The 19,149-nt window shown below is 49.3% G+C and overlaps 1 protein-coding gene across 3 annotated transcripts in view; it reads left to right on the forward strand.

Annotated features, from left to right (window-relative positions):
• Positions 1–18,668, forward strand: part of HIP1 (huntingtin interacting protein 1) — a 132,823-nt gene extending 114,155 nt beyond the window's left edge. For all 3 annotated transcript variants that reach the window (XM_052657282.1, XM_052657291.1, XM_052657299.1), the window contains 14 exons: positions 158–293; positions 2,426–2,512; positions 2,714–2,821; positions 2,907–3,043; positions 5,604–5,714; positions 6,950–7,008; positions 7,553–7,646; positions 9,839–9,939; positions 10,223–10,328; positions 11,516–11,639; positions 12,089–12,150; positions 14,010–14,118; positions 14,820–14,901; positions 15,253–18,668. In XM_052657282.1, coding sequence (XP_052513242.1) covers positions 158–293; positions 2,426–2,512; positions 2,714–2,821; positions 2,907–3,043; positions 5,604–5,714; positions 6,950–7,008; positions 7,553–7,646; positions 9,839–9,939; positions 10,223–10,328; positions 11,516–11,639; positions 12,089–12,150; positions 14,010–14,118; positions 14,820–14,872 — 1,287 coding nt within the window. In that variant the 3' untranslated portion in view covers positions 14,873–14,901; positions 15,253–18,668. The remainder of the gene's footprint in view (positions 1–157; positions 294–2,425; positions 2,513–2,713; positions 2,822–2,906; positions 3,044–5,603; positions 5,715–6,949; positions 7,009–7,552; positions 7,647–9,838; positions 9,940–10,222; positions 10,329–11,515; positions 11,640–12,088; positions 12,151–14,009; positions 14,119–14,819; positions 14,902–15,252) is intronic.
• The last annotated feature ends 481 nt before the right edge of the window (positions 18,669–19,149 follow it).

A 19,149-nucleotide genomic window follows, 5' to 3' on the forward strand; every position in this document is an offset into this window, starting at 1 on the left:
AGGCTTTTTCTCTGTCGAGCCATGTGGCTTGGGCCTCGTGAGCAGCAGCTTGAGCTAAGGTGCCAGGAATCCCAGCTGTGTCACCGGCGGGTAGTGGGTGGAGGCTCATTAGGGAGGTCTGTGGCCGACCCTCACCTCCCGGGACCACCATCTCTAGGACTCTATATGCCAGCTTGAGAAGGACCAACACAAGATGCTTCTGGCCGAGGCGAGGAGGGCTGCAGAGCAGGTGGTACGGGAGGCCCTGAGGCTGTTTGAGGAGCCCACTCTCTCGAGCTGCGCTGGATCTGCAGGTGCCCCTCCCCTCGCCTGGCTTCTGGGTGTCATCCCCCCCATCCCCCCTGTACCGATCCTCGTGTTGGCGTTGAACTCCGTGTGACCCTGACTCAGGCTCCCAGCCCAGCTGTGTGTTAGGATCACCTGGGGATGCCTAGGCCCCACCCCCTAGGAGCTGTAAAATGGGCAGTAGGACTTTCCACACCCTCAGCCACCTCCTACAAGGTGGGACATCTACTGCGTGGATCACACCTGTGAAATGCCTTCTGGGCGCTGTGGCCTGAAAACACTTCTAAATGCCAGGAGAGGGAGGGACAGGCAGCCCTGTGTGCCTCTAAGGAGGACAGTGTGGTCTCAATCCAGACACGGCTGCTGTGAGCTTCAGATCTAGACGGGGAGGCATCTTCCTTAAGCACGGGGGGGCAGAAGCGATACCCTCCCCCTGCGCACCCCCAAGAGTCAGCAAGGGCGTAAGCAAGGGCCCACTGCTCCAGCCTCCAGAGTCCTCAGGGCATGCGTTGGGGTCAGAGGGGGGGCCCCATCACGAGAGGATGGGGCACACATTAGAAGAGCATTCGGGCTCTGGGGCATCTGGGAAGGTGTGGATAGCCATGAATAGATTCCAGCTTGCTTTGAAGCAGAGGGAACTTGTCAGCAAAGTCCTGAGAGGTCCCGCTGAGGACAAGGCAGAAGGGAGGGAACAGATGGTTTTCAGTATCAACTAGAAAGGTCTTGATTTGGTGAAGTATTTCAGGAAGGACTAGGGTATGTTGTTCAGCGGGGAACCCATCTCTAAGGAAACCCCACAGTTACAAAGGAAGGAACACACGTGGGTACCTTGTTGACTGCAGAAATGCTAGGAGAGCAGGCAGCTGCGGGAGGGTTCCTCAGGAGATGGTGTGAGCTGGGTTTTGAAAGAAGAGGAGAAACGTGAAACCATGGAGAGGAAGAAAAGTGGGGAGTAATAACCCATAAAAGCAGCCGACGTTGCGGCATGCGGGATCTTTAGTTGTGGCGTGTGCATTCTTAGTTGCAGCAACTAAAGATCCCTCAGGCTGCAATGAAGATCAGAGATCCCGCACGGCGCAACCAAATTAAAACCAGAAAGCAGGAAGAGCTGCCGTTTACTGCGTGCTCGCTATGCTATGTGAAGGCACCACTCTCAGTGCGTTACGCGCCTCGGTCCAGCGATCCTCCCCGTGATGCTGGGGCGTGGTACCGTTATCCCTCCTTTGTCGGGTGATGAAGCAGGTGCACGTGACCTGAGAACACAGCCAGTAGTGCTAGAACCAGGGGCTGCAACGCCTGTGCAGGGAGCCTGCACTTCACCTCTTACACGATGCAGTCTCTGGATCAGAGCACAAAGGCGCGGCAATGGGAATGACTGCATTGTGGGCAGAGCGTGAATCTAGATTAGCCCCACGGAGCCAGGGCTCTAAGCTCAAGAGGAATGAGAACCCAAGAGCCTTTTTTTGTTGTTTAATTGAAGTATAGTTGATTAACAATATTGAGTGTGGGCTTCCCAGGTGGCACTAGTGGTAAGGAACCCATCTGCCACTGCAGGGACCGTTAAGAAACAAAGGTTTGATCCGTGGGTCAGGAAGATCCCCTGGAGGAGGAAATGGTAATCCACTCCAGTATTCTTGCCTGGAAAATCCTATGGACAGAGGAACTTGGCGAGCTGCAGTCCCTGGGGTTGCAAAGAGTTGGACACGACTTAGTGACTGAACATAAAGTTTCAGGTATACAGCAGAGTGAATCAGTTACACATATACTTTATAAATATTTTTTTAAAGATTCTTTTCCTGTATAGGCCAATGCCTAGGGCCTTGAAAGACTTAACAGGAAGGCGAGGTTAGATTCAATTGGCAGTGATGGAAAATGAGGGGCGGAAATGAGGCCGTGGTGTGGTTGCCGTGGTTCTTGGCTAAAGGACCAGATAACTCCAAAGCAGAGCCTTTGAAGCTACAATGAGAGAATCACATGTCAGCATAGCCAACGATCTCTCCTCCCTCCCCACTCTCAGGGCAGCTCCTGCAGTGGAACACGCCTCGCCCTTCCCCAGGGTCATCCATGAGGCAGATTAACTAATGGGGATGAAGTGAGCTGTGACTATGGCTCTGACTTCACCCTGTCTTCCCTCTCACAGATCACCTGCTGTCCAAGGTCAACTCCACTTCCATCTGCATTGAGCAGCTGGAAAAATGCTGGAGCCAGTACCTGGCATGCCCAGAAGGTAAGACCTGAAGGATAAGTAGGGTATATTGCTAGCAACAGCCAGGTGACATTCAGAAACGTTGGAACATAGCAATGACGATCGGTTCCTTTGCCCCCAGAAAAGGAGTGTATGTGTCCCTCTTGCAAAGTGGGGAGGAAGGAGGGACAGAAGTGACACCCCTCCAGCAGGACTGAGAAAGTTCCCTTTCAACTCCTGCAGATATCAGTGGGCTTCTCCACTCGGTAACACTCCTGGCCCACCTGACCAGTGACACCATCATTCATGGCAGTGCCACCTGCCTTAGAGCCCCGCCGGAGTCGGCCGACTGTGAGTACCGGAGGGGAGGGGCCACCCCAAATGCACAGGGAGCCAGGGGGACCTTTGAAAAGCCTCTGTCGCCTTGCCTCTGCAGCTCTGATCGAGGCCTGTAAGCAGTACGGCAAGGAGACCCTCACCTATCTGTCTTTCCTGGAGGAAGAAAGAATCTTTGAGAATGCCGACAGCACAGCCATGAGAAGCTGCCTCACCAGGATCATGGCCATTAGTGAGGTATGATCGGTATTATTTATTCCTGCAGAAGGTAGTTCTTGGAGTGAGGGCTGGAGGCTTCCATCACTGGCTGTTAATGGAGAGTCCACTGTGTGATCGTCACCGTGCTCAGCAGCATCAAAGACGAATGAGCACGGCTCTCCTGTTTTCAAGGGTTTTTATCTGGTTGGGCAGGTAACACCTGAAATGAAGACAATGTATTTATTCACTCACTGAGTGATTAACACCCAGCAGATGTTGAATTTATTGAATATGCATACAAGAGAGAGCAAAACAGCTAAAAAGAGAGCGATCACATGGGGAAGGCAGGTTCCCATGGGGGAGAAGTGGGCCTTAAGATGGAGAACCTGAAATCTGTGGATGAAGGATGACTATGGTGAATGAGAGGCTGCTAACCTTTCCTTCTAGAGAGTGACATAGTCATAGGATTTTTTTTTCTTAAGTTTTTTCAAAATTTATTATTTATTTGTGACTGCACTGGGTTTGCTGGCAAGCAGGGGCTACTCTGTACTTGGAGTACGTGAGCTGCTCATTGCAGTGGCATCTTGTGTTTTGGAACATGGGGTCTAGGGCACGTGGGCCTCAGTAATTGGAGCTCACAGGCTCAGTAGTTGTGGTGCCTGGGCTTCGTTACCCCACAGCATGTGGAATCTTCCCAGACTAGGGATCAAACCGGCGTCCCCTGCCTTGGCGGGCGGATTCTGAACCACTGGCCCTCCAGAGGTGTCCCACACTATGATCATTCTCGTATATACCTCCTCATGCACACACATAAGAGTTTCTGTATAAACCCAGGAATAGAATTGCTAGGTCATAGAATGAATATCCCACACGGAATGCCAAGTGAAAGAGTAGATCATGGAAAAATACTTGCAGTATCAGTTCAGTCGCTCAGTCGGGTCCGACTCTTTGAGACCCCATGAACCCCAGCACGCCAGGCCTCCCTGTCCATCACCAACTCCTGGAGTCTACCCAAACCCATGTCCAGTGAGTCGGTGATGCCATCCAGCCATCTCATCCTCTGTCGTCCCCTTCTCCTCCTATCCTCAATCTTTCCCAGCATCTGGGTCTTTTCAAATGAGTCAGCTTTTCGCATCAGGTGGCCAAAATATTGGAGTTTCAGCTTCAATATCAGTCCTTCCAATGAACACCCAGGACTGATTTTCTTTAGGATGGACTGGTTGGATCTCCTTGCAGTCCAGGGGACTCTCAGTCTTCTCCAACACCACAGTTCAAAAGCATCAATTCTTCGGCGCTCAGCTTTCTTCACAGTCCAGCTCTCACATCCATACATGACCACTGGAAAAACCATAGCCTTAACTAGATGGACCTTTGTGAACAAAGTAATGTCTCTGCTTTTCAATATGCTGTCTAGGTTGGTTATAACTTTCCTTCCAAGGAGTAAGGGTCTTAATTTCATGGCTGCAGTCACCATCTGCAGTGGTTTTGGAGCCCCCCAAAATAAAAGTCAGCCACTGTTTCCCCATCAATTTGCCATGAAGTGATGGGACTGGATGCCATGGTCTTAGTTTTCTGAATGTTGAGCTTTAAGCCAACTTTTTCACTCTCCTCTTTCACTTGTAGTATGGTTCCTTTTAAATAAAGACCAAAACATGCAATCTTTAGTTTTGCAGCCATATCCAACTCTTTGCAACCTCATGGACTACAGCCCACCAGGCTATTCTGTTCATGGGATTTTCCAGGCAGGAATATTGGAGTGGATTGCCATTTCCTTCTCCAAAACATGCAGACTCAATATTATATTGTTTAAAGATACATTCATAGGGATTTTAAAAACAAACCAAAAAAAAAGACATGGTAAGTATTCTTCTGAATTGTTTGTCTTTAAGTGGAAAGTAGGAAGGAAGGCAGATGGAATCAGGGCAGGATATACAGGAGATTTCAAAGTATTGAGGATGTTTCTTGAGCTCTTCCTTAAGTTTGGGTGGTAGATAATATGGGTCATCATATTCTTGACCCACTCATATCTATTTTATGCTCTTGTGTGTATAACACTATTTCTCAAGATCACAGGCTTTTCCATCAGACCAGAGTTTAGATCCCTGCTTCTCCATCTGTTAGCAGTTACTGTGGTCAAGATATTTGACCTGAGCCTTGGCTTCCCATCTGTAGGACAGAAGTAGTAACTGCCTCGTATGATTGCTCTGGAAGCAAAGTTAAATAAGGGACAGACTGTGTGGTTGGAAGACATCATCCCTATTTGAAGATGTTTTTGAAGTACCTCCCAAGCAGCAAATTCAATCAATGCTACTTTGGGTGGGGTCAGGGTCTGAGTGGCTACAACTGAGGGGCTTTGTGGGGGTCAGTGGAGATGACCTTTTGGAAGGAGGTAGGTTCTGAGTGAGCATAGAGGTGGGAGGAGTGTGGAGTTGCAGAGCTCGCACGGTAGAGAGAATTCCAGACAAGCCCCTCCCTGGCTTGCAGAAGGGTTACGTGGTGGGGCCCTCGTACCTTCTGTCATGTGAGGTTTACTGGTCTGCTGTGGGAGGACAGAGAGGAAGTCTGAGGGTAGCCTCAGTGTTCGTGATGCTGTTCACAGGATCTCCTGCCCAGAGGCCTGGACATCAAACAGGAGGAACTGGGGGACCTGGTGGACAAGGAGATGGCTGCTACTTCTGCAGCCATTGAAGCTGCTACGGCCAGAATAGAGGTATGGGAGTGTCTGCGAGATCGCCTCAAGTGATGCTTTGCAACTGCTACCCGTCTGCAGCATTGCCCATTGGGTATATCTCAGTCATTCTCTGCAGAGCCCCCATGTGCGTGCATGCTAAGTCACCTCTGTCGTGTCTGACTCTTTATGACCCCATGGACTGTAGCCCACCAGGATCCTCTGTCCATGGGATTCTCCAGACAAGAATACTGGAGTGGATAGCCATTCCCTTTTCCAGGGGATTTTCCTGACCTAGGGATCAAACCCAGGTCTCCTGCATTGCAGGCAGATTCTTTACTGTCATTCTTTACTTCCACCAGGAAAGCCCCCTTCTCTGCAAAGCCTGCTACAAAACAAACCCAAACCCCCTAAGGATCTCTGAGAAACAGAAAATAGAAAGGTCTAGCCAAGGGAAGATGAGCAGTTTCTGTAAGGATCCCATACTTTGGTGTCAGGCCATCCAACCTCAAGTTCTAGACTGATCACTCGCTAGTTGTGTGATGTCCAATAAGTTACGTTAACCTCGCTGAGATTCAGATTCCATCTCTATATGATGGTGATGACACTCAATCCTTCCTCAGAGGGAAGAAGCAGGGGTCCCCAACCTCCGGGCCACAGTCAGGTACCTCCTATCAGATCAGCAGCGGCATTAGATTAGAAATAAAGTGCACAGTAAATGTAATGCCCTTGAATCATCCTGAAACCACCCCCCCCCACTGCTGGTCAATGGAAAAATTATCTTCCACGAAATCGGTCCCTGGTGCCAAAAAAGGCTGGGGACTGCTATCATAAACAATTCGGTGCGATAACACACAGGTGTCTTAGGTCCAGGTGCTCAGTAAATCGACAGTAGCTGTTGTCTAAGAAAAGCTGAGCTGGCACCTTGGACAGGTCCTTTGATGGAAGACTCAGGCCATCCGCTTTGGTAGGAGGACCTGCCTCAAGGACCTGGTACAGCTGCCCCTGTTGGCATGGTACCATACTTTTCAGAATTCTGGGCTCATCAGCCCGGCACCAGGATGTTAAGACACTCACAGGCCATACATAGGTCGCACCAGCTGCCTCCCACTGAGTAGTTTGGAGCTCTGAGTTGTTTTCCTGCCCCTCATGAGGACATGGGTGGGCACTGCTAGGTTTCTCAGCATCTGCGGGAAGTTGGACCCAAGATGTAACAGGACGCCAGTGGGTTCTCAGTCTCTGCGATGTATTCAGAAACCTTGCTTCTTTTTGAATAGGAGATGCTCAGCAAATCCCGAGCTGGAGACACAGGAGTCAAATTGGAGGTGAACGAAAGGTCAGTTTGAGCGGCGTGGTGGCACCTGGGTGATGAGGATCCATCTTGTCCTGCCTTGGCTCATACCAATTAGAGTAGAACATTAAGCTGCCACGGGGAACAGCCGAGTCTATGGAATTGTCAGTATCAGTATGATTGTTATTTTTTGGCCATATCACACCCCTTGGCGTGTGGGATCCTAGTTCCTGGACCAGAGATCAAACCCGCATCCCCTGCATTGACAGTGCGGAGTCTTAACCGCTGGACCACCAGGGAAGTCCCAGGATCAGTGTTATCATTAATACCACGACACCACTATTGCTTTACAGGGGAAAGGAACCCCACAAGTCACCACTGTTCTGTTCCTTACAGAGATGATCCCCATTCCAGTCTCCTCTCTCACACACCTTTCCTTCAGGGCTTCACCTCCAGAATATTCCCTACCTTCTTGCGCATCCCAGGTCTGCCTCTCTTTAGGCCAGAAAACGAAAACAGTCTTCAGCGTTGTCGGGGATCTCTGTTTTGCACCCTTGATGATTTTGTTGTTGTTCTTGCTCTTTTGCAGAATCCTTGGTTCCTGTACCAGCCTAATGCAGGCCATTCAGATCCTGGTCCTGGCTTCGAAGGAGCTGCAGAGAGAGATAGTGGAGAGTGGCCGGGTAGGCATGGGTGAGGGCCCTGGGCCGAGCGGGTGTTGTTACACTGGTTACTGAATCCCAGCTCGCTGAGAGGCTGTCTACTCCCTACACCTTCAGCTAGGTCTTGGTGTGTGCCGTCCAGCTATGTGTGTCCGCCCGAGGGTACAGCTGCCACTTCCATGGACGTCAGCAAATGCCATGGAAAGAAGCTGGGGCACAGCCAGGTCCCCTGAGGGCAGTGAGCCAAAGCCTCCAGCGGCAGGCTCATTCACCCCAACCTATGTCACCGGAACCTCCCAGGGAAACTCAGGGTGCGTTGCACGTCCAAGCCCTCAGAGGAGGAAGTGAGGACTTTAGAAACCAGGCAAGTCAGAAGCACCAACCTGGTGCCAACTTTCCACTGTAGGCTCTGCCATGCCTCTCTCTCTCTCTTATTTTTGGCTGTGAAGCATGGCAAATGGATTTAGTTCCCTGGCCAGAGATCGAACCTGCAGCCCCCTGCAGTGGAAGCTCGGAGTCCTAATCACTGGACCCCACCAGGGAGGTCCCTGCCCTGTCTTTCTAGCAGCAGTTTCCTGGGTGATGCAGACAGACTCCCTCCGTCACCTGTTGACAACATTCCTTCAAGTTTCTCATTCCTTTGCTGGCATCATCACCCTCTTTTCCTTTCTCATATCCCCGTGTACAGCTGCTGCTCAGGAGACAGTGGCCAGGGCGTGGGTTGTGAGCCTAGAAACAATCCTGTAAGGAACGAAGCCACATCTGCTTTGGTAGTGCTTTGGGTCAGTCTGAGAGGTGATTTTGTGTGTGTGCCGGCTCAGTTGTGTCTGACTCTTTACGGCCCCATGGACTGTGTAGCCTGCCAGGCTCCTCTGTTCATGGGATTTTCCAGGCAAGAATACTGGAGTGGGTTGCCATTTCCTACTCCAGGGGATCTTCCGTATCAGTCATATATCCATATCAATCATATATCCCTGATGGATATATGATGCTGTGTGAATTTAAGGTGTACAGAGTAATCGGTTGGCTTACATGTATGAAGTGATTATCATAGGAAGTTTAGTGAATAGCCATCGTCTCTTATAGATGCAAAATGAGAGAAACTGAAAAAAACTTTTTTTTCCTTGTGATGAGAACTGTTAGGATCTATTCTTGAAAGTAAAGTGAAAGTGTTAGTCACTCAGTCATGTGCGACTCTTGGCCACCCTATGGACTGTAGCCTGCCATGCTCCTCTGTCCATTGGATTTTCCAGGCATGAATACAGTAGAGGGTTGCCAGTATTAGGGGGATCTTCTCCAGGGGATCGTCCCAATCCAGGGATCAAACCCAGGTCTCCTGTATTGCAGGCAGATTCTTTACCATCTGAGCCAACAGGGAAGCTCTGATTTAGTAGCTTTCATACATAACACATAGCAATTTGTTCACTATATTTATCGTGTACATTACATCCCTAGTACCTTTGACTGCCTTCCTCGAATTCCCACTCCTCCAACCCCTCAGGAATAATTTTGTTTTTAATATGTATTCACGTGGTTGCGTTGGGTCTTAGTTGCAGCATGTGGGATCTAGTTCTCTGACTGGGGATCGAACCTGGGCCCCTTGCATTGGGAGCATGGAATCTTAGCCACCGGACCACCAGGGAAACCCTGTGTACTCACTGTCCTCTTCTGGCACATGACAGACAGCAACTAGACACCCTGAAATAAGTTATTTGTATGTACATATGAATAGTATATTTTCTTTTCTTTTGATGTGGACCACTTAGGAAGTCTTTATTGAATTTGTTACAACATTGCTTCCATTTTAAGTTTTGGTTTTCTGGCCACAAGGCATGTGGGGTCTTAGCTCCCCGAGCAGGGTTTGAACCTGCACGCCGTACATTGGAAGGCGAAGTCTTAACCACTGGACCACAAGGGATAGTCCCAGTATATATTTTCTTATATGTACAAGTTAGAGATATTGGGATGTAAGGGAAATGCTGTAGCTTTGGAGTCAGAAAAGCCTAGGATTTGTTTCCGTTTATTTTCTGTGTATCCTAAGAGAAAGTATTTTTGCCTCTCTGAATCTTAGCTGTCTCATCTGTAAAATGGGAATAATGTCCACCCCCCTCAGAGTTACTGTGAAGATTGCATGGGCTAATACATATAAAAAGTACTTGGCAGGTAGTGGGCATACAATAAAAGTTCGCTATTATTATTTCTCTCTTCCCCAGGGTACAGCATCCCCTAAAGAATTTTATGCCAAGAATTCTCGATGGACGGAAGGACTTATCTCAGCCGCCAAAGCTGTGGGCTGGGGAGCCACTGTCTTGGTGTAAGTATCTGTCCGACCCAGGGCTCCTCACCTTCACCCCCATTCCAGTGATCCACCCCAGGGAACAGCTAAGGGGAAAAATCTGGCCCCTAGAAATGGATTGCTGATAAGGACGTTAATAGAACTGAAAGTTTAAAAAGGAATCTGGGTCTCCTGGGGCATCACAGGAGTAGGGCAGGCAGTCTGGGTTCCCGGTCTGCCAAGGTGATAGAAGTAGTCTCAGTGAGAACAGAGGGGTTACAGCTGTCAGTTTCATAACCCGTCTGGTCTCCTGACTCTCAAGAGACGCAGCTGATACGGTGGTGCAAGGCCGAGGGAAGTTCGAGGAGCTCATGGTGTGTTCACGTGAAATTGCTGCTAGCACCGCCCAGCTTGTAGCTGCCTCCAAGGTAGGATCTGTGATGGGCTCCCCACGAGGGAGAGGGGTCCCCAGCGTCCAGATCGAATTCCTGATGATCTGAGGTAGAGCTGTTGTAATAATAATAAAGTGCACAATAAACATAATGAGCTTGAAACATCCCTGAAGCCACCTCCCCCCAGCCCCAACCCTGGTCCATGGAAAAATTGTCTACCACGAAACCTGTCCCTGGCACCAAAAAGGTTGGAAACAGCTGCCCCAGGGCACTGTAAGGTCTGGCTAGGTTAGAAACCCGAACCCTGGCACTGGCCCCAAGAACAGATGGTTTATTCAGCATCCAGGTAGGTTGAGTCTCAAAATTCTGCCTCCAGGGGTCTCCTAAAAGCCTTCGTTCAGCAGGGAGCCCCTCTACCCAGCTCTCCACACGCACTCCTCTTGGCTTCCTCCCTTTTATTGCAAATGGCCTTTAAGGGTCCAGCCATGCCTACCCCCGAGCAACCATACGTTCAAGGAGCACTCAAATGAGCGCAACGCCGGCCCAGTTAGCTGGTTCCCTGGCTTGGCTCTGAGGTTCCACAACCAATGTCTGCCTCTCTTCGAAAGGCTCCAGATTCGAAACATCGCTCCAGCTAATCCCAACACAAAGCTCATCACCAACATCCTTCCACAGGGTGTATAGTTCCCCGGGGAGTGTTCTTTTACTGTCCTTGTTTATGTTCCCAGATTGGGTTTCACAACTGGAACACTTTATCAAAATAGAGGGGAGAGAAGATGGGATGATTTGAGAGAGTAGCACTGAAATATATGCATTGCCACATATGAAAGCCAGTAGGAATCTGCTATATGACACAGGGGACCCAAAGCCAGGGTTCGGTGACAGCCTAGAGAGGTGAGCTGGGGAGAGAGGTGGGAGGGCGGTTTTAAGGTCTACAGCCATGTGTATGCATATGGCTGATTCAAGTTGACCTATGGCAGAAAGCGTCACAATATTGTAATTATCCTCCGATTAAACATAAATTTTTCAAAAACTGATAGAGTTCAAAGCCACCAGGCAAATAAGCCAGAAATGATTTTTGATGCTAGAGAGTGATGCCAGCGGTTGACCCCCATAGAGAGTGATTTTTGAGAAGTTCATGGGTGACCACGGCAGAGCCCATATATTTGTCAAGAGCCATCAGTTGACTGTTGTGTGACCCTAAATCTGCTTGGTCCTGGCAGGTGAAAGCTGATAAGAACAGCCCAAACCTGGCTCAGCTGCTGCAGGCTTCTCGGGCCGTAAACCAGGCCACCGCCGAGGTTGTGGCCTCTACTATTTCCGGTAAATCACAGATCGAGGACACAGGTAGGCTTTCAGAAGCCGAGCTTTTCTTCTCCATTGTATGTGGGTGGGTACATTCTTCTCCCCCGTCCCAATTTCCCACAGGCCGGCTTCCAAATTCTCTCTAGTTTTTTGTCTTTGTATATTCCAACTTATTTTCTTATAAGTTGAGATACCCCATGGGCATGCTATTTATAGCACTATATGGACAGGCCTTAGCTAGTTTTTCCATTGAGTCATTCCTCTGAACTCAGAGAAATGACCGCCCAGGGCTGATTGTCCATTGGGGAGGGGGGGGCGTTCCAATCCTGGTTACTCTGTCTTCCTTCTACTCTACCCCATTACTTACATCCACGCATCTGTTGGTAAATGACAAACCAAGCATTTCAGCAGAATATTGGCATCGGCCACTTCTCAAGTAAATGTCAGCTGGAGTATCATTCAACAAGACCCTCCTTTTCCCATTCTTACAGACAGCATGGACTTCTCAAGCATTACGCTGACCCAGATCAAACGGCAGGAGATGGATTCCCAGGTAGGAACTCCATCAGTAAGTTTAATCAGACTACTGCCTATGACACTGACCCCAAATATTATTTCCATGGGGAGAAGTCAAAGACTCGTGGGAGAAATGAATACAGATATACATATCACCCCAAGAATGAACATAAATGATGCTGGAAGAAAACAGTGGAGGTGGAGATAGGTGATTAGGAAAGATCAGAATCTTGGGTGTGTAGCATTGAAATACATACACTTGTTTAATTGCTAAGTCGTGCCCAGCTCTTTGTGACTCCATGGATTGTAGCCCACCAGGCTCCTCTGTCCGTGGGTTTCTCCAGGCAGGAGTACTGGAGTGGGTTGCCATTTCCTTCTCCAGGGGCTCTTCCCAACCCAGGGATCGAACCTGTGTCTCCTGCATTGGCAGGAGAATTCCTTACTGCTGAGCCTCCAGGGAAGCCCGTATATATATATACACTGCCATGTATAAATTTAATAGCTAGTGGGAAGCTGCTGTATAATACAGGGAGCTCAGCTCAGGGCTCTGTGATGACCTAGTGGAGTAGGATTGGGGGTAGGAAGGAGGTCCAAGCAGAGGGGGGAGATACATACACACACACATATGTATATATACATATATAGCTGATTCACTTCATTGTACAGCAGAAACTAATAAACATTGTAAAACAATTATACTCCAATAAAAAAAACATTCGTAAAGTTAATGAGAAGGAATAACCAAGACCAACCCTTCCTTTAGTGAGAGTGTACCTTTTCCTGCACAGTAATAACGCTAAGTTATACCAACACCTCAGAAACACCAGAACCATTGTATTTGGTTTCTTCCCGGACTTACAGGGAACTGGGATTGAAAGACGGGTTGTAACTGGATTAGAATATATCATACAGACAGACTTAACATTAGAGTTTGTCCTCCACCCCCCCCAATTTCTTTGTTGTTATTTACTGAGTTGATGAACAATGTTATGTTAGTTTCAGATGTATACAGAGTGATTTGACATTTGCATTTACCATGAAATGATCAACTTAAGTCTAGTAACCATTTGTCTCCATACAAGTTATTACAGTAATATTGACCATATTCCTTATGCTCTGTATTGCATCCCTATGACTTATTTATTTTACAACTGGAGGTTTGTACCTCTTAATAACTTCACTTATTTCCGCCCCCCTTCTTTCTTGCAACCACTGTTCTCTGTATCTGTGAGTCTCTTTTCATGTTGTTTTATTTTTCAGAGACCTCATATAAGAGAGCATTATACAGTGTTTTTCTTTCTCTAGCTGACTTATATCACTTGTAAGACCTTCTAGATCCATCCATTCGTTGCAAATGGCAAAATTTCTTATTTAATAGCTGAGGGTGGCTCACCAGTAAAGAATCCGCCTGCAGTGCAGGAGACCTGGAGTCGTAGGTTCGATCCCTAGGCCAGGAAGATCCCCTGGAGGAGGAAATGGCAACCCACTCCAGTAATCTTGCCTGGAAAATTCCACAGACAGAGGAGTGTGGCAGGCTACAGTTCATGGGTTCGCAAAGAGTCGGACATGACTGAGCAACTTTCACGTACATTCAGCATGTTTTTAGTTAGTGATTTATCAGAGGAATATGAGATAAGCTCTTCTCTCGTTTGAGCATTGGTCGTAAAGCATCATTTTCAACAGAGGATCCCAGTGAGAAAGACCCTGGGATAGATGGATGAACCAGAGGGTGGAAAAATCAGAGCAGAGACAAGGGTGAAATTGAGGACTGGTTGAGCTATGGAAACAGCATGCATAACACAGAAGAAGAAGTCCCAGACCACAGAGGAAAGGGATTGGTCAACGTGAGACCGTTCTCAGGTTCCTGCTCAGAGAAAAGGCCAATTTTCCCCACAGGTTAGGGTGCTGGAGCTGGAAAATGAACTGCAGAAGGAGCGTCAGAAACTAGGAGAGCTTCGGAAAAAGCACTACGAGCTGGCTGGGGTCGCCGAGGGCTGGGAGGAAGGTGAGCCTGGCCGAGGACTGCACAGCCCATGCGGTTGCTGGGAGGATGTGATGAGGGCCTTCCCCCTCCAGGAAAGCTGACCCAGGAACTTCTCCCTCCTCCCTTCTCTCTACTGTTGAATGGCCTGAGAGCCCCAAACGAGGGTAGACCGTGGTGAACAGAAAGTTTTTGTAGTCACCTTTCAAGACCTAAACGTTGACCGGTGGTCGGGCACTTACCACTATTGCCTTTCAGGCTCAGTTAACCTGGTTTTCTCCCCCAGGAGTTTTGTTTTGGGCCAGCATCCAGTTGAGTAGTGAATGGTCAAGACCCCAGCAGACAGGGTTCGTGAGTTCCAAGCTTCCAGCTGCCTAGAACCAGTGATGGGTAGCCACAGCAAGAAACTGAAAGCGGTCAGGAGCTAGAAACAGGGTGGCGTGGAGGAAGGTTTGGCCCGCCAGCCCGGGAACTCCCGGTCACCCAGAATCTGGGTGGACTGCTTTTCTACATGTCCAAAGAGGCCAACTTGATCAACCGAGATCGTGATTCTTGTTGGGCTCGCCGGCTCTGGGAGCCCACCACAGATGCCTCCCTGGACACTTGACCCGGGAGATGCAGTTAACAATCACATGTTTTAGAGCCCAACCTGGCAGCTGAGGTTGTTGGTTAGATGAATGCATGTGTGTAAAAACACTGTGAAACAGAAGTAACTTGTCTTTTAGGAACCGAAGCACCACCATCTACACTGCAAGAAGCGAAAACCGAAAAGGAATAGAGTCACACCAATGCCCCACGTGTCAGAGTGTAAATCCTTGCTGCCCATCGATGCGCGTGTGTGTGTGTGTGTGTGTGCGCGCGCTCTGCCCCCAGTCACGGGCCAGACCCTGGGGGTCCACCCCAGTCCCACCCAGGCCTTCTAGAGATTCCTTCCATGGGGACACCCTCTGTGTTCCAGCCCGTGATCTGGGTTCTGTCACAGCCCCTCCCCCAGAGGAGGGGGGACTAGGGCCACCTCAACAGAGGGGACCTCCTTCCTGGAAAGTCCTGCTTTATCCCCAAACATCTGATGTCCTTGTTGGTGGGGGGTGGGGGCGCTGCTGCTGCTGAGCTGGAGAGGAAGGATCTTACACATTTTCTCTCCTGTCTTCCTTTCAGTCTTTTCCGTTTCATCATTTGCACAAACTTGTGAGCACCGGAGGGCTGATGGATTCCAAACCGGGACCCGACCCTGAGTCTGCGCAGAGTCGGAAGTGGAGCAGAAGTGTCCTGGCAGAGAATGCCAAGGCTGTGTCCCCTCTTTTGGCAGTTCCATGGATTCCCACTGCTTCTTATGGTGGTTGGCTGGGTTGTTTTTTTCTTTTCTCCCCCCAAGTTCTACTCACATAGCCAACTTTCCCAGGGGATCGCCCCTGAAGCCCTGGGCTATCGCAGGCCCCCTAACCACAGCAGCTCACAGCGACGGTGCTGACCAGGCTTCGCCGTGGTGCTCCCCGCCAGCCCCCGAGCCGAGTGTCCTGCTGAGAGAGTGTGGGTCCACCGAGGCCACTCCCCGGGGTCGAGCGGAAGGAGAGCGAGTGCCTTGCCTTCTAAAGCTGGAGCCCAGCCGAAAGCCTCTGCCCACCTTCACAAGGGAAGGGGATGACAGAGAGAGGGAGAGGAAGGATGCCCACAGCCCAGGTCTTCAGGAGTCCCGCCCATCTTAGAAACTCCCTGTGACTGGGCTGAAAAACCTTTACCCCATGCTTGAACCCAGCCAGTGAGAGTTGCCACATTTCCTGGCCCCCCGCCCCCAAAGGAATGTTCCATGGTCCCTCAAGTTGGCACCTCCCTTCAGACACAGGCAGGGCCCTAAGGGGGGAACATGTGAGGGGTTTCCAATCCCTTTCTGCCTTGGCATCCTCTTGAATCTCAAGGAGATAGTTCCATGTTCTACCTAATCAATAGACCCAGAAGATCAGGCCAGCTCCCAACAGGAAAGAACCCTGGGCTTGCTTTGGTACCTTGAATATTTATGACTAACCTCCGTTAGCAGCAGCAGCAGCAATCACAACCTACAAAAAAAAATGCTGGCAGCAACTGAGATTTCAGGTGTGACTATGGCAAGGCGTGCATCGCTGCCCTGGGACATCTGTCTTTAAGAGGCAGAAGCAAGGTCAAGATCTGGTCTGTTACCAGTTTGGATCTCGAAGCAAGAAAGTTCTCAGAGAATCTGGGTCAGGGAAAACCAGAGAGGGGAGGGGACCCCTGGCTCCAACCCCTTCCAACCACACGTCCCGGGCCCTCGCTGCCTTGCAGACAGAATGAAGGAGGATGAATGAGAAGGAGGAGTGTGAACAGTGTCCTGGAGACGGGCAGCTCGCCAGCACTTCTTCACCTCCAGATGGACCCCGGCATTTAAGTGACCTTCCCGTCTTGGACAGACGATGTCTTCCTTCCTTTATCTGTAGCAGCTCATAGATTGTAGCCAACAAGCACGTCCCAGGACCTGTCCCCAAGGACCGTAGCTGAGTGCGGCTACGTGACAGGTTGTGAGACCCCTGTTTGATCACTGTGAATCCACTCTCCTTCCTCCCCACCCACCACCAACTCCCCCTCTCTGCGTTTTCTCAGGCACTCGAAGAGCTGCCTCCCATTAGCTCAGATTATGAGACTCATGTGTGCTCTCCAAACTGGGCTAAAGAGGCAGCAGCCGTAGAGACTGACCGGTCTTACGTTAACTGCTTCTTTGTGCTCAGCTATGGATATTTTTCCATCCAAGGCTCAGATGGAATGATGTGTATGTAGCAGCCTTCGCCCCGCTGTACCAGTTAAGCCGATGGGTGTGTTCTCAGCGTGGGTCAGCATTTCCAAAGGTGGCTGGTCCTTGCTTCCAGCATCCCAGCCATTCAGATGATTGTGCTTCAAATTACCAAGGGGGAGAAAATCTAGTGTATTGAGCCAAATTAGGCTTCTCTAAATGACCCTCCCTCTAAAAAGAAGCCACAGTAATTTTTAAAACTTGCATGAGCTTTTCCAGAGTAATAAAACAATTATGGAATTACTTAAACAGGAACACAGGCTAGTTCAGTCTCCCGTGAAGAAATATATGTCAGAATTGGTATAATTACTTTCATAATCACTTAGAAGCTAGCCTGTTTTCTAGCTAAAATCAAAATGTCGTACTTTGGCTGTTCTAAAAACGAGCGTGTTATTCTGGGTGTGAAACACCTTGATTAAACCATTAATCACATTCTAGGGCTAAAAATGAACCTCACCGTCTCTTAGTCACTGAGTATCATCCGTGACTGGAGTCTCATGGGTCAGTATAAGTGGGTCACAGCAAGGCAGGACAACAACAAAGAAATGGCATAGGGCTGACAAGAGGTCGAAATAGAGCTGTATCCATTATCTTGTGTGACACTGTGTCTCTCATCTCTAGAGTTAGGATATGAGTGTACCTGATGAAAAAAAAAAAAAAAAACAGAAGACCTGCTTTTGCGGGGTTAAATCTGTATGTGAGCACGGAGTTTAAGTGAGACTCGAATTTAGATTGTTCGCTAATTCTGCTGCGCACGGGAGGATCCCTGGGATCCCACCTGATTTTGAGTCCCTAACCCAGTGGCTGGAAGAACCACTGCCCAGAGCATCCTTTCTTGGAAGTGTCTGAGCTGCCAAGGCGGACAACAGGCTTTACACCGGGTACCATGGGGGTCACAAGCACGTGTCAGTCCAGTTGATTTGCTTCTGCCTCCTGCTAAGGAGCTGGTTCTGATCTCGCACCTGGCTGGTGCCTGCTTCTTGGCCAGCTCCTTAGTCTAGCAGGGTCTCCTGGCTCCACTTAACCTTGGTCTTTAATGAGTGGTGAAGTTTCTTGCTACCTTCTACCACCTTTCCACGTCTCTGGAAATCCTTCCCACCAATGAAAGCCTTCAGTCCTGGCATTGGCCTTCCACCTAGACAGGCTTTGCCCTCTCTCTGCCATCCTCAGTCCTCCAGAGACCACACTGCCTATCGCAAAGAAAACCGCCACCTCGGGCCTGCCAGCCGTCAACTCAGCAAACCAGGCCAGCTGCCTGCTGCTCGCGACTCCCAGGTCCAGACCAAACAGGATCAACAGCCCACAGGGGTGACTCGGTCTCTTACCCCAGGAGCCAAAGCAACACGAGACAATTGGTCAAGCATTGTTGGGTCCGATCCTGAGAGTAGGTTTCGTCTTTCAGGTGGCCCTCGACTACCTCAGGTTTGAAGGCCCTAAATTAAGCTGATTGCTACTCACGGGGACAGACCGAGGAGGGTTCGGAGAAATCCTGGTGATGACGCACTTGTCTCAAACTTGTAACAAACTCTTCCACGTTTCGGTTTGCAGGGGTGGGGTTGGGTTTGTTTTTCTTCTGTTTTTAACCTTTTCCCCCCAGTTTTCCATTAGAATAGTTCCTACAAATGAATTTCATTTTTCACTGAGTGCCTACCTTCCCAGGGCAGGTAGCCACTGGCTTTGTTTCCTTCCAGCAGTACTTTTATTATGGGTATTAAGACTTTTCTTTGTATAATACATTGCATCTGTGTTTTCAATTTTTCAATAAATACTTCAACCTGGCAATGGAGAGTATTGATAACTGACCAACCAAACTGGTTTTGAGATCTGGAATTCCAGTGAAAAGCCTCCATTCATATCCCAAGGTTCACTGAAGCATACAACTATCACATTTCCTTTGCTCCTTTATTTATTTATTGGCTGTGCTGGGTCTTTCTTGCTGCCCGTGGGCTTTCTCCAGTTACAGCGAGCAGGGACTCTTCTCTAATTGCAGTGCCCAGGCTTCTCAATGCAGCGGCACAGGCTCTGGAGGACATGGGCTTTAGTAGTTTTGGCACACCGGCTTAGTTGGCCCACAGTATGTGGAATCTTCCCAGACCAGGGATCAAACCTGTGCCCCCTGCATTGACAGGCAGATTCTTAACCATTGGACCACCAGGGAAGTCTTCCTTTGTTACTTTAGAGAAAAGAAACATTAATTCGCACCCCTTAGAATTTTCCCATCCTCTGTGTGCTCTCTTGTCCTTGGGAATGGTCAG

This window comes from Budorcas taxicolor, chromosome 2, assembly GCF_023091745.1.
Source record: "Budorcas taxicolor isolate Tak-1 chromosome 2, Takin1.1, whole genome shotgun sequence".
NCBI classification, from domain to species: Eukaryota; Metazoa; Chordata; class Mammalia; order Artiodactyla; family Bovidae; genus Budorcas; species Budorcas taxicolor.